Consider the following 13,863-nt stretch of genomic DNA (forward strand, 5'->3'; position numbering starts at 1 on the left):
AGGATTTGAGTATAGGAGCAGGGAGGTTCTACTGCGGTTGTACAGGGTCTTGGTGAGACCACACCTGGAGTATTGCGTACAGTTTTGGTCTCCAAATCTGAGGAAGGACATTATTGCCATAGAGGGAGTGCAGTGAAGGTTCACCAGACTGATTCCTGGGATGTCAGGACTGTCTTATGAAGAAAGACTGGATAGACTTGGTTTATACTCTCTAGAATTTAGGAGATTGAGAGGGGATCTTATAGAAACTTACAAAATTCTTAAGGGGTTGGACAGGCTAGATGCAGGAAGATTGCTCCCGATGTTAGGGAAGTCCAGGACAAGGGGTCACAGCATAAGGATAAGGGGGAAATCCTATAAAACCGAGATGAGAAGAACTTTTTTCACACAGAGCGTGGTGAATCTCTGGAACTCTCTGCCACAGAGGGTAGTTGAGGCCAGTTCATTGGCTATATTTAAGAGGGAGTTAGATGTGGCTCTTGTGGCTAAGGGGATCAGGGGGTATGGAGAGAAGGCAGGTACGGGATACTGAGTTGGATGATCAGCCATGATCATATTGAATGGCGGTGCAGGCTCGAAGGGCCGAATGGCCTACTCCTGCACCTAATTTCTATGTTCCTATGTTTCTAAATGAGACGGGTCAAGTGGCAGAGGTATGCGTTGGGGAACAGTTCGGGTCCAGTGATCACAATACCATTAGTTTCAATATAATTATGGAGAGGGTCAGAACTGGACCTAGGGTTGAGATTTTTGATTGGAGAAAGGCTAACTTTGAGGAGATGCGAAAGGATTTAAAAGGAGTAAATTGGGACAGTTTGTTTTATGGGAAAGATGTGGAAGAAAAATGGAGGACATTTAAAGGTGAAATTTTAAGAGTACAGAATCTTTATGTCCCTGTTCGGTTGAAAGGAAAGTAAAAATTGGAAAGAGCCATGGTTTTCAAGGGAAATTGGACACTTGGTTCGGAAAAAGAGAGAGATCTACAATAATTATAGGCAGCATGGAGTAAATGAGGTGCTTGAGGAGTATAAAAAATGTAAAAAGAATCTTAAGAAATAAATTAGAAAAGCTAAAAGAAGATATGAGGTTGCTTTGGCAAGTAAGGTGAAAGTAAATCCAAAGGGTTTCTACAGCTATATTAATAGCAAAAGGATAACGAGAGATAAAATTGGTCCATTAGAGAGTCAGAGTGGACAGCTATCTGCAGAGCCAAAAGAGATAGGGGAGATATTGAACAATTTATTTTCTTCGTTATTCACCAAGGAGAAGGATATTGAATTATGTGAGGTAAGGGAAACAAGTAGAGTAGCTATGGAAACTATGAGATTCAAAGAAGAGGAAGTACTGACACTTTTGAGAAATATAAAAGTGGATAAGTCTCCAGGTCCGGACAGGATATTTCCTAGGACATTGAGGGAAGTTAGTGTAGAAATAGCAGGGGCTATGACAGAAATATTTCAAATGTCATTAGAAACGGGAATAGTGCCGGAGGATTGGCGTACTGCGCATGTTGTTCCATTGTTTAAAAAGGGGTCTAAGAGTAAACCTAGCAATTATAGACCTGTTAGTTTGACGTCAGTGATGGGCAAATTAATGGAAAGGATCCTTAGAGATAATATATATATAAGCATCTGGATAAACAGGGTCTGATTAGGAACAGTCAACATGGATTTGTGTCTGGAAGGTCATGTTTGACTAATCTTCTTGAATTTTCTGAAGAGGTTACTCGGGAAATTGATGAGGGTAAAGCAGTGGATGTTGTATATATGGACTTCAGTAAGGCCTTTGACAAGGTTCCTCATGGAAGGTTGGTTAAGAAGGTTCAATTGTTGGGTATTAATGGTGGAGTAGCAAGATGGATTCAACAGTGGCTGAATGGGAGATGCCAGAGAGTAATGGTGGATGGATGTTTGTCAGGTTGGAGGCCAGTGACTAGTGGGGTGCCACAGGGATCTGTGTTGGGTCCACTGTTGTTTGTCATGTACATCAATGATCTGGATGATGGTGTGGTAAATTGGATTAGTAAGTATGCAGATGATACTAAGATAGGTGGTGTTGTGGATAATGAAGTAGATTTTCAAAGTCTACAGAGAGATTTATGCCAGTTGGAAGAATGGGCTGAAAGATGGCAGATGGAGTTTAATGCTGATAAGTGTGAGGTGCTACATCTTGACAGGACAAATCAAAATAGGACGTACATGGTAAATGGTAGGGAATTGAAGAATGTAGGTGAACAGAGGGATCTGGGAATAACTGTGCACAGTTCCCTGAAAGTGGAATCTCATGTAGATAGGGTGGTAAAGAAAGCTTTTGGTGTGCTGGCCTTTATAAATCAGAGCATTGAGTATAGAAGTTGGCATGTAATGTTAAAATTGTACAAGGCATTGGTGAGGCCAATTCTGGAGTATGGTGTGCAATTTTGGTCGCCTAATTATAGGAAGGATGTCAACAAAATACAGAGAGTACAGAGGAGATTTACTAGAATGTTGCCTGGGTTTCAGCAATTAAGTTACAGAGAAAAGTTGAACAAGTTAGGGCTTTATTCTTTGGAGCGCAGAAGGTTAAGGGGGGGGACTTGATAGAGGTCTTTAAAATGATGAGAGGGATAGACAGAGTTGACGTGGATAAGCTTTTCCCACTGAGAGTAGGGAAGATTCAAACAAGGGGACATGAATTGAGAATTAAGGGACAGAATAGGGGTAACATGAGGGGGAACTTCTTTACTCAGAGAGTGGTGGCTGTGTGGAATGAGCTTCCAGTGAAGGTAGTGGAGGCAGGTTCGTTTTTATAATTTAAAAATAAATTGGATAGTTATATGGACGGGAAAGGAATGGAGGGTTATGGTCTGAGCGCAGGTATATGGGACTAGGGGAGAATACGTTCAGCACGGACTAGAAGGGTCGAGATGGCCTGTTTCCGTGCTGTAAATTGTTATATGGTTATATGGTTAAGGCACAGGTCAGGGGGGAAAAAAAAGTGTTTGTATGGTATAGGCAGCTGGAACCAAGCGAATCCCTTGAGGAGTACAAGAGATGCATGAGTACAAGTAAGAGGGAAATCTGGAGGGCAAAAAGGGGACATGAGATAACTTTAGCAGATAATGCTAAGCAGAATCCTAAAAGAGTTAAAGGGTAACTAGGAAAAGAATAGGCCCCCTTTAGGATATGGAATGGTCCTCTTGTGTGGGACAATGCATCTTGGGTTACAGAATGTATTTAGACTGCACCATCAGAATTCAGGAAACAGCAGTCAAAAAATATCAAATCTAAATCCTGTTCTTTGTACGAGGCTAAACCCTCAAACATGCACCTAAAATAAAGATTATTCAAATTTATTTACTGTGGAAATTGTTATTTTTACAATTTTAATTAAAATCTTGATTTCAAACATTGGAAAATGCAATCACTCAGTTAAATTTGTGAATCAGATTTCATCATTCGTGGGCAGGTGCGGGTAGTAAGAGAATGCAGTGCCAACCTGTGGTCAGATTACAGGATTGCAGGCAGTTTCCATTGCAAATGCAAATCCAGGAATTTGGAATGGAAGCATTAACACAAAAAGTGTTACAAAGAAAAAACAGGAAAAAAGGTTTTGTAAGCAAATGCAAACTTTTTAATAAGATACAGATGGATCGTCCATTACACCTATGTGGAAATAACACAAAAGGAAATACATGCGTACTAGCTGGTTATTTTAATTTACACAACTGTATGACAAAGACATCCTAAAGTGACATAGAACGTACCTCCGCCCATGGCACCCTCCTCTCGACAGTCACTCGCCCAGCCTGCTGCATTCATTCGTGAGCTATTAATTGGCGGAGGACTCCAGTAAGGATATGAACTCTATAAAGTTTGATTCATTCGGAATCTGTCCTTCTTTGGCCTCCAGGTCTGACTTTGAAGAGGTTAACGTTCGTCCCAGATTGTTGTTGCCACCTCTGGACGCTCTGCTCAAGACCACATCTGCTCCCCCATCCATACTAAAGACCCTGATGTGTGTTCGCAGGGAGCCATCGGCCACGGCTTGCTGTTCCTGCTGCCTCTGGTTTTCTATGAGACAATGCATGACTTTCAAGAATGACTCTGACACTGCTCTTGGGTCGCCCTGTCGATATGGATTTTGGTAGTTGTGATAAGTATGATCTGGGGAAGAGGAGGACTGTGAATTGGTACTAGAAGAGGTGTCCATTGAAATATTATGATGAGACAGTAGACTTGAAGATCTGCTTAGAGTAGTATGGTCATTCGTGTCCTCGTCTTCACTTTTGTTGCCTTTGGCCGGGGCTGTAGTGGCCCAGTTTTCATTGCCAGCACTATGGCTGGAGTCTGCCCCAACGTTCATTTGTTTCCGTGACTTCTGCCTATCGTACTGGTGAATGGAGAGAGCCTGCTTAACAAAACAGGAAGACTTTGGTCTGACAACAAGATCTGATTTTGATATAGGCTTATCAGTTCCTGACACCTGAATCCCTTTACTTACATTAACATATAAAAAGGATGAGGATTTTAAATTAGTATTATTAATAGTGTCAACACTTGGCTTCCCAGCTTCAGGCAGTTCCAGTGCAATAACTGGAATGTCTAGTAAATCTGGCTCTTGCATGTTTGGCAAGCTCATAGTCCCAACTGTATCTTGAATGGAATTATTTTCATTAGTTCCAGCCTCCACACTGTGAATCAAACATGTGGTGGAATCCTTGTCAAGGTGAACTTCTATTTCCTCACCCTCTGTAGGTTCCACCAAAGAACAGCTGTTGGAACTAGTTGGAACTTCTTTATGTTCAGATTCTTTCTGATCATCTTTTTCTGTGTTTGGATCTCTTATTCTGATTACAGTGAGATTGGTAGCTAGTTCACATGCAGGCTGCAGATCCCCACAGTCAAGCTGACCAGCAATATTCCCAGGAATGTTATTACAGTGACTGGTACGTTTCCCACAGGATGTATTTTCACCAGCAACAATATTCATGTTGCACGTGGGTTCCAGTTCCGAGTTGCCGGCATTGATCACTAACAAACTACATTCAGTCTCCAATGCATCAGGACATTGATGGTCCTGGTTTAATGTCGTTATGAACTGTCCTACAGGTACTTGCTGCTTTGGAGAATCGAATGTGCCGTCCATCTCAGTCACAGCTGCCTTGGAATCGGCTGGAACCGCACAAAATGGCACAGCACCAATCTGAGAACAGAGAGATTGCTCAGTGTTTTCACGATCACCCATCTTTCCCACGCTTCTAAGTGGACGAACAGCTGACTGACTTGGCAGATCGGATGGTGGAAGGAACAAATGTGACTCTTCAAAGATGTCTGATCCACACTGTTCTTGTCCACTGGGTCCGATATCTTGATTGATCGACTGATGGAAACAAACTGGGGAATCATAGGGCATCAGGGGGGTTGCATTGCCCAGCACATGATCTGCAACAAACATAATTTATGCTTAAATACATCTGGTTGCAACAATATAAAATCTAGACCATGTGAACAGACAACTAACAAACAATCTGTACGTATATATTAATTCCAGTTCCAATTGGGTATTTATTCCTATATTGATAAACTTTTTTTTAATTGAAGAAAAGACTCTTAATAAGTAAATGAAACATTACAAAAGGAATGCAAGATAAATATGGTACGGAAAATATATAAAATTCTTATCAGGGATAGGCGATGACGGGCTGGATTATTTTATCTGAGTAACAGTTATGGTGAGATCAAGTAAACTTCAGAAATGGAATAGTGCACACAGCATATTCTGTTGCTCCTCTCAATTTTCTATCACATTAATCATCAGCAGAGACAGGATGAAGGAGTTGAGAGTATTTACCTTTTATTTCCTTCCTTGAAGGTAATAGGATTTTGCATGGGAGTTCATTTGGAGTAACATTATGTTCCTGAGTTGCAGTGAGTCTTCTGAAGTCTTTCTCTAGAATGTGCAAGTGGAAGTAAACATAGCAATGGTTGATATGGCATTTGACCCATTTAACCCTAATATCATGATGGGATCAATGTTATTGGTATGTGTACGAAGGGACTGCAGATGCTGGTTTAAACCAAAGATAGACACAAAATGCTGGAACAACTCGGCAGGCCAGGCAGCATATCTGGAGAGAAGGAATGGATGATGTTTCGGGTCGAGACCCTTAAATGGCTCTTCGAATCACACCTCAGTTGGACATTCTAACTAAGTAAAACAGAATAGGCTTTTGAAATGTGATTAAATTTCAGAGGGAGAGTAGAACACAACCACGACTCGCACTTGCTGCTGGGGCAAATTTCTCAGCAAGGCTTTCTCCAATTTGCTTGATGTTGGTATTGCTGGAGAGGCTGTCATGTATTGCCTATCTCTAAGTAGCCTTGGGAAAGTTAGCTGTGTGCTCTTCCCTGGATCCAAAATCAGTGTATACAGTGAAGGTCATCCCACACGGCTGTTAGAGGGACCACCAAGATATTAACAAGAGACGATAAAGGAAAAGGAATATATTCCCAAAGATCGATCCCTTGCAGCCCAGTTTACCCATAACGAAAGTCATGCGGGTCACTTTGCATGTTCTCCGCCATTTCGATAAATTCCAATTCTCGTGTCTCTTTTGCTCTTCTATCTATCTTGGTCTTCTCACACACCCCCCTTCTTCCCACCTTCCCTCCACTCCCAGTCCCCTATTCTCCATCATATTGGCTACTTCACCTCTATTCTTTCAGTCCAGATGAGGGGTCTTAACCTGAAACATCGACCGTCTATTTCCCTCCACAGGTGCTGTCTGACCTGCCAAGTTAATCCAGTTGCTTTTCTTTATTTACTCTGGATACATTTAGCTAACTCACCTCAGATCCCAGAAGCCCTTAATTTCTGGACCAGCACACCCTGCCGAATTTTGTCAAATGTCTTACAAAACGTCATACAGATTATAACCCGTGCTATGTCTTCATTAGTTTCCTTTGTCACCTCCTCCAAAACTCAATCAAATTAGTGAGGGGCTAATAATTCACCCTGACAAAGTCCTGATTATTATCCTTAATCAGCTCCTGCCTTTCCAAATGTAAATAAATCCTCTCCCTTTGAATTTTCTCCAATAATTTCCCTATCTCTGACATAAGGCTAAAGGAACGAAGGGTAAACAGAAATGGAAAACGCTGCAGAGGGGAACGTTCGTGTACCTTTGAGCTCCTCTGCATCTTTTGGATTTGTTGGCAGATCCTATTTGGAAGACACAAAAAACATCAGTATAATGGGAACATGTTAAAAATAAAAATGTTAACAGCATGACTGATACATCTGCCAATGTTTACTCAGAAAATCAAAGTTTGCCACAAAAATAAATTAAACCTTATTCATTCAATGTCCAGCTTTTCTATACATTTGAGTCAATACAATGCTGGTACTTTTTTTTAAAAACCAGTTGCAGAAGGTAGGTCTTGCTCAAATTATACAGAAATCTCTCCAGACGCATAGTATAATGTAAATATCAAATGCAACAATGAAGATCATTCTAAATTGAAGAGGTATTTAAAGCTGCAAAAGGTATTTAAAGCTGCATCATCAACAATGCAATAAAACAATAAACACAATAAAATGTACAACTTCTATTAAACTGCTATAACAGGTTATAGTCTGCTATCTGACCAGTTGGCAATCTCAACAATTTGTCATCTGACTCGCCAGGTAAATTATTTTACGTGTTCCCCATTCACTCAATTCACATGTAAACACATACACATACATGGGCACACACATGGAGATAAACAAGCGTGAGAAGTCATTAGCTGTCTAGGTGATTCTTAAATGAACAGATCATGTTTAAAACACACATACAGTGTTGATTAATTATGGCACAATGAGAATTACCTGTCCAAATACTAATTAATGTTCCCTCCTGATTTGGCACATCACTGAACCAACTATCAATTTATTATCCAACCCTTTGCACCTGTTTAATACAATTCTGCCTCACTTTCACGCATAAAATGTCATCTCGCTCTATAATCCTTTCACAATACCCTCTGTTGCAAACAGTCCTGTGTAGGATGTTTCAGACCTGTGAACTGCCTGTCCCATATAAAGAAGACACAAGGAACTGGAATATTGCATAAAAAATGCTGGATCTCAGTGGGTCAGGCAGCATCTCTGGAGGACATGGATAGATGATGTTTCAGATTGGGATCTTTCTTCAGACTCCATCAATAGGTGACCATTTGGTTCGAGAAAAGTCCCAACCCAAAATGTCGCCTAACCATATCTTCCAGATATGCTGCCTGATCTGCTGTGTTACTCCAGCAATGTGTGTTCCAGCCCATATAATATTGATTCAGGAAATCAATTCCTGTAAAAGCCTTGGAGGGTCCATGGGTTAGACCAAGAATACCCAGGACTGGAATAACCTCTTAAAAGAAGCCAGGGTGATATCATTGTTCAAATAATGCAATTTCAAAAATCTGAAAATGAAAGATTCATGTACATTTGAAATATAGTCACCATAGTAATACAGATGACATGAATGCACATAAAAAGGTCCACAAACATTAATTCGGTAATGGCAAGTAGATTAGCTTTAATATTGGGAGTTGGATAAATATTAACGACAAGAGCAAGGATAATTCCCCTGCTTTCCTTTGAACAATGCCTGGAATGTTTTTTACATCCAGCTGAAGGACAGATGGGAACTCGGGTTAATGTCTTTTTTGAAAGATGCCTCCTCCAACAGTGCAGCACACCCTCAGGAATGTCAATGCAGATTATGTGTTCAAGTGTCTGGAGTGGGACGAACCAATGACATCTGATTTGAAGGCACACACTGAGCTGTGACTGATGCTGAGAATAGTGCATGCAAACAGCAACTGTCTGGGTTAAATTTGATAAAAAATTCATGATGAATGATGCATGAAAAGAAAGTCAGCATAAAATTCAAGGCAGTTGTATGGGGCGAAAGAATTAGTTTTTCAAACTCCACTGAGCCATAAAGATACTCACCGAATCATCACTGACTCCAGGGTCAAGTATGGACTGCCAAGAGCTGTGGTGGACTGGTGGTGTTGCATTATCCTTGCTGAATTCAGTCAGTTGGATACCCTGGACACGATACCTGCGACTTCAGTAAGATAACATCAATCATGGAGAACAAGCCCCAAAAATAGACGCACTTCAAAACATTTAGCTGTAAGAATTGTGACAACATAAGCCAATGCTTTGGCAGTATTTTTAAACTACAATAGGTCTTGGCAGCCCATCAAAATTTAGGAATGATTCGAATGTTGAATTACACTGGCATAGTAATTCATATTGACAAGTAATGATCTGGAATACACATTCTGAAAAGAGTAGTGCAAGCAGATTCACAGAAAAGAGTAGTGCAAGCAGATTCACAGAAAAGAATGGGCAACATTTTAATAGTGCCTTTCAAAGTCTCAGATTTTCTCAAAGCACTTTCAGTTTGTCTTTTTTGATGAATAGTCACTTTTTAAATCAGGAAATGCAACACACCACAAACTCCCACAAACCACAACATGATAACGACCAAATAATCTATAGTAAATTTTGATAATTATTGTCCATGATACGGAGGATAACTCTCCTACACTTATTCAAACTAGCACAATGGGCTTTTATATTCACCCGAGAGGGCGGATGTGGTCCACTTAGTGTCTCTCCAAAAGACAGCAATAAATAGAATAAGGGGAGCATGGCAGGAATTTGGATCCTGGTTCTGGACTGCCCCAACATCGGGAACATGTTTCCTGCCTCTAACGTGTCCAAACCCTTAATAATCTTATATGTTTCAATAAGATCCCCTCTCAACCTTCTAAACTTCAGAGTGTACAAGCCCAGCCGCTCCATTCTCTCAGCATATCTCAATAAAATAAACTCCAGATCCCGTTGTACTTCCCCTTTTCCCAACTTGATGCCATTTAGATCGTAATCTGCCTTCCTGTTTTTGATACCAAAGTGGATAACCTCACATTTATCCACATTAAACTTCATCTACCATGCATCTGCCAACTCCCCCAACCTGTCCACGTCATCCTGCATTCTCATAGTATCCTCCTCACAGTTCACACTGCCACCCAGCTTTGTGTCAACTGCAAATTTGCTAATGTTACTTTGAATCCCTCCATCCAAATCATTGATGGAAATAGCTGCAGTCCCAGCACCAAGCCTTGCGGTACCGCACTAGTCACTGCCTGCCATTCTGAAAGGGACCCGTTAATCCCTACTCTTTGTTTCCTGTCTGCCAACCAATTTTCTATCCATGTCAGCACTCTACCCCCAAATACCATATGCCCTAATTTTGCACACTAATCTCCTATGTGGGACCTTATCAAATGCTTTCTGAAGTCCAGGTACACTACATCCACTAGCTCTCCCTTGTCCATTTTCCTAGTTACATCCTCAAAAAATTCCAGAAGATTAGTCAAGCATGATTTCCCCTTCGTAAATCCATGCTAACTCGGACTGATCCTGTTACTGCTATCCAAATGTGCCGCTATTTCATCTTTTATAATTGACTCCAGCATCTTCCCCACCACCGATGTCTCTCCCGCCTTTCTTAAAAAGTGGGATAACATTACCTACCCTCCAATCAACAAGAACTGATCCTGAGTCTATAGAACATTGGAAAATTATGTTTCAATGTCACCCCTTGCAAGGGACTGAATTTCACTCATCACCAACATAGTTACCCCACCCCCTCTGCCCACCTGTCTGCCTTTTCGATAGGAGGTATACCCTTGGATATTCAGTTCCCAGCCCTGGCCCTCTTGCAGCCATGTCTCTGTAATTCCCACAATATCATACTTGTCCAATTTCTAACTGAGCCTCAAGCTCGTCCACTTTATTTCTTATACTTTGTGCATTCATATACAACAGTTTGACCTCCGTATTCACGCCCCCCCCCCCTCGCACCGCTCGCAATTGGCCCTGACCTTACTCTTTTATCCCTTCTCGAACTTTCCTTCCCATTAATTCGAGAATCTTTTGGAATTTTTCCTATAGTCACTTCCCCTTCAACTCCATCTTTATACTCCCAATTCATCAATCCCTCCCCCCCACTATTTAGTTTAAACCCACATGTGTAGCCCTAGCAAACCTGCCTGCCAGAATGTCGGTCCCCCTCCAGTTAAGGTGTAACCCATCCCCTTTGTACCGGTTACCCCAGAAGAGATCCCAGTGGTCTATAAATCTAAATCCTTGCTCCCTGCTCCAGCCCTCAGCCACACATTCAGATCCCCTATCTCCCTGTTCCTGTCTCACTAGCACAAGGTACTGGAAGCAATCCAGATATAACCACCCTGGAAGTCCTGCTTCACAATCTTCTTCCTAACTCTCTGAACTCACGTTGAAGAACCTCCTTCCTCTTCTTCCCGATGTCGTTTTTGCCTACGTGCACAACTACTGCCAGCTATTCACCTTCTCTCTCAAGGATGTTCTGAATTCGGTTCGTGACATCCTGAACCTTGGCACCAGGGAGGCAACAGACCATCCTCGCGTCTCGCCTGCCGCCACAGAATCTCCTGTCCGCTCCTCGGACAATGGAGTCACCCACCACTATGGCTCTGCCCGATGATGGTTTCGCCGGTCGAGTCCCCTCTCTAGGATTGCAGCCATCGACGAGTCCGCTGCTCGGACTGGAAGCATCGTCTCCCCAAACAGTTCTCAAGAGGGCGTACCCGTTTTCATTAGGCACAGTGTGAACTGTGAGGAGGATGCTATGAGATTGCAGAGTGACTTGGACAGGTTGGGTGAGTGGGCAGATGCATGGCAGATGCAGTTTAATGTGGATAAATGTGAGGTTATCCACTTTGGTAGCAAAAACAGGAAGGCAGATTACTATCTAAATGGTGTCAAGTTGGGAAAAGAGGAAGTACAATGGGATCTGTGGGGTGCTTGTTCATCAGTCAATGAAAGTAAACAGTGTTCAAGAAGGAACTGCAGATGCTGGAAGATCGAAGGTACACAAAATTGCTGGAGAAACTCAGCGGGTGCAGCAGCATCTATGGAGCGAAGGAAATAGGCGACTTTTCGGGCCAAAACCCTTCTTCAGACTGATGGGAGGTGGGGGGGAGAAGGAAGGAAAAAGGGAGGAGGAGGAACCCGAGGGCGGGGGGATGGGAGGAGACAGCTCGAGGGTTAAGGAGGGGAGGAGACAGCAGGGGCTAGCAAAATTGGGAGAATTCAACGTTCATGCCATCAGGACGCAAGCTGCCCAGGCGGAATATGAGTTGCTGTTCCTCCAATTTCCGGTGTTGCTCACTCTGGCAATGGAGGAGACCCAGGACAGAGAGGTCGGATTGAGAATGGGAAGGGGAGTTGAAGTGCTGAGCCACCGGGAGTTCAGGTAGGTTATTGCGGACTGAGCGGAGGTGTTCGGCGAAACGATCACCCAACCTCCGCTTAGTCTCCCCGATGTAAATCAGCTGACATCTAGAGCAGCGGATGCAGTAGATGAGGTTCGAGGAGATACAGGTGAACCTTTGTCGCACCTGGAAGGACTGCTTGGGTCCTTGAATGTAGTAGAGGGGGGAGGTGAAGGGACAGGTGTTGCATTTCTTGCGGTTGCAATGGAAAGTGCCCGGGGAGGGGGTGGTACGGGAGGGAAGGGAAGAATTGACAAGGGAGTTGCGGAGGGAGCGGTCTTTGCGGAAGGCAGACATGGGGGGAGATGGGAAGAAGAAAGGAAGAGGAGGAGCCAGAGGGCTGAGGGAGAGCTGGGATCTTTACCTCCCCCTTCGACCCAATTAGTTGTTCCAGGTGCTACAAAGGTTCACCTCCAACCTCATCTATTGCATCCGCTGCTCTAGATGTCAGTTGATCTACATCGGTGAGACCAAGCATAGGCTTGGCGATCGTTTCACCGAACACCTCCGCTCGGTCCACATTAACCAACCTGACCTCCCGGTGGCTCAGCACTTCAACTCCCCCTCCCATTCCGAATACGACCTTTCTGTCCTGGGCCTCCTCCATGGCCAGAGTGAACACCACCGGAAATTGGAGGAGCAGCACCTCATATTCCGTTTGGGCAGTCTGCACCCCAGCGGCTTGAACATTGACTTCTCCAATTTCCAGTAGCGCTTGCTGTCTCCTCCCCATCCCAGCTCTCCCTCAGCCCTCTGGCTCCTCCTCTTCCTTTCTCCCCCCCACCCCCCCCGCCACCCTGCATCAGTCTGAAGGGTTTTGGCCCGAAACATTGCCTATTTCGTTCGCTGCATAGATGCTGCCGCACTTGCTGAGTTTCTCCAGCACTTTTGTCTACCATCGATTTTCCAGCATCTGCAGTTCCTTCTTGAACAACATGTTCCCGTTGTTGGGGAAGTCCAGAACCAGGGGCCACAGTTTAAGAATAAGGGGTAAGCCATTTAGAACGGAGACGAGGAAACACTTTTTCTCACAGAGAGTTGTGAGTCTGTGGAATTCTCTGCCTCAGAGGGCGGTGGAGGCCGGTTCTCTGGATACTTTGAAGAGAGAGCTAGATAGGGCTCTTAAAGATAGAGGAGTCGGGGGATAAGGAGAGAAGGCAGGAACGGGGTACTGATTGGGAATGATCAGCCATGATCACATTGAATGGTGATGCTGGCTCGAAGGGCCGAATGGCCTACTCCAGCACCTATTGTCTATTATCAGCTGTGGAGGTCTTCTTTGGCCTGCCAGTCCCTTTGCGATTAGTAAGCTCACCAGTTCTCTCTTTCTTCTTAATGATGTTCCAAACAGTTGATTTTGGTAAGCCTAAGGTTCGGCTGATGTCTCTACCAGTTTTATTCTTGTTTTTCAGTCTCATAATGGCTTCTTTGACTTTCATTGGCACAACTTTGGGCCTCAGGTTGATCAACAGCATAAAACGTTTCCAAAGGTGATGGAAAGACTGGAGGA

The 13,863-nt window shown here is 43.3% G+C and overlaps 1 protein-coding gene across 1 annotated transcript in view; it reads right to left on the reverse strand.

The window, feature by feature from the left end:
* Nucleotides 1-13,863, reverse strand: part of LOC129697010 (pecanex-like protein 1) — a 215,937-nt gene that overhangs the window by 173,218 nt on the left and 28,856 nt on the right. The window contains 5 exon segments of the mRNA XM_055635197.1: nucleotides 3,746-3,815; nucleotides 3,817-5,423; nucleotides 5,833-5,931; nucleotides 7,164-7,203; nucleotides 8,974-9,091. Of these exon segments, the coding sequence (XP_055491172.1) occupies nucleotides 3,746-3,815; nucleotides 3,817-5,423; nucleotides 5,833-5,931; nucleotides 7,164-7,203; nucleotides 8,974-9,091 (1,934 nt within the window).

Source organism: Leucoraja erinacea, chromosome 5 (genome assembly GCF_028641065.1).
Source record: "Leucoraja erinacea ecotype New England chromosome 5, Leri_hhj_1, whole genome shotgun sequence".
NCBI classification, from domain to species: Eukaryota; Metazoa; Chordata; class Chondrichthyes; order Rajiformes; family Rajidae; genus Leucoraja; species Leucoraja erinaceus.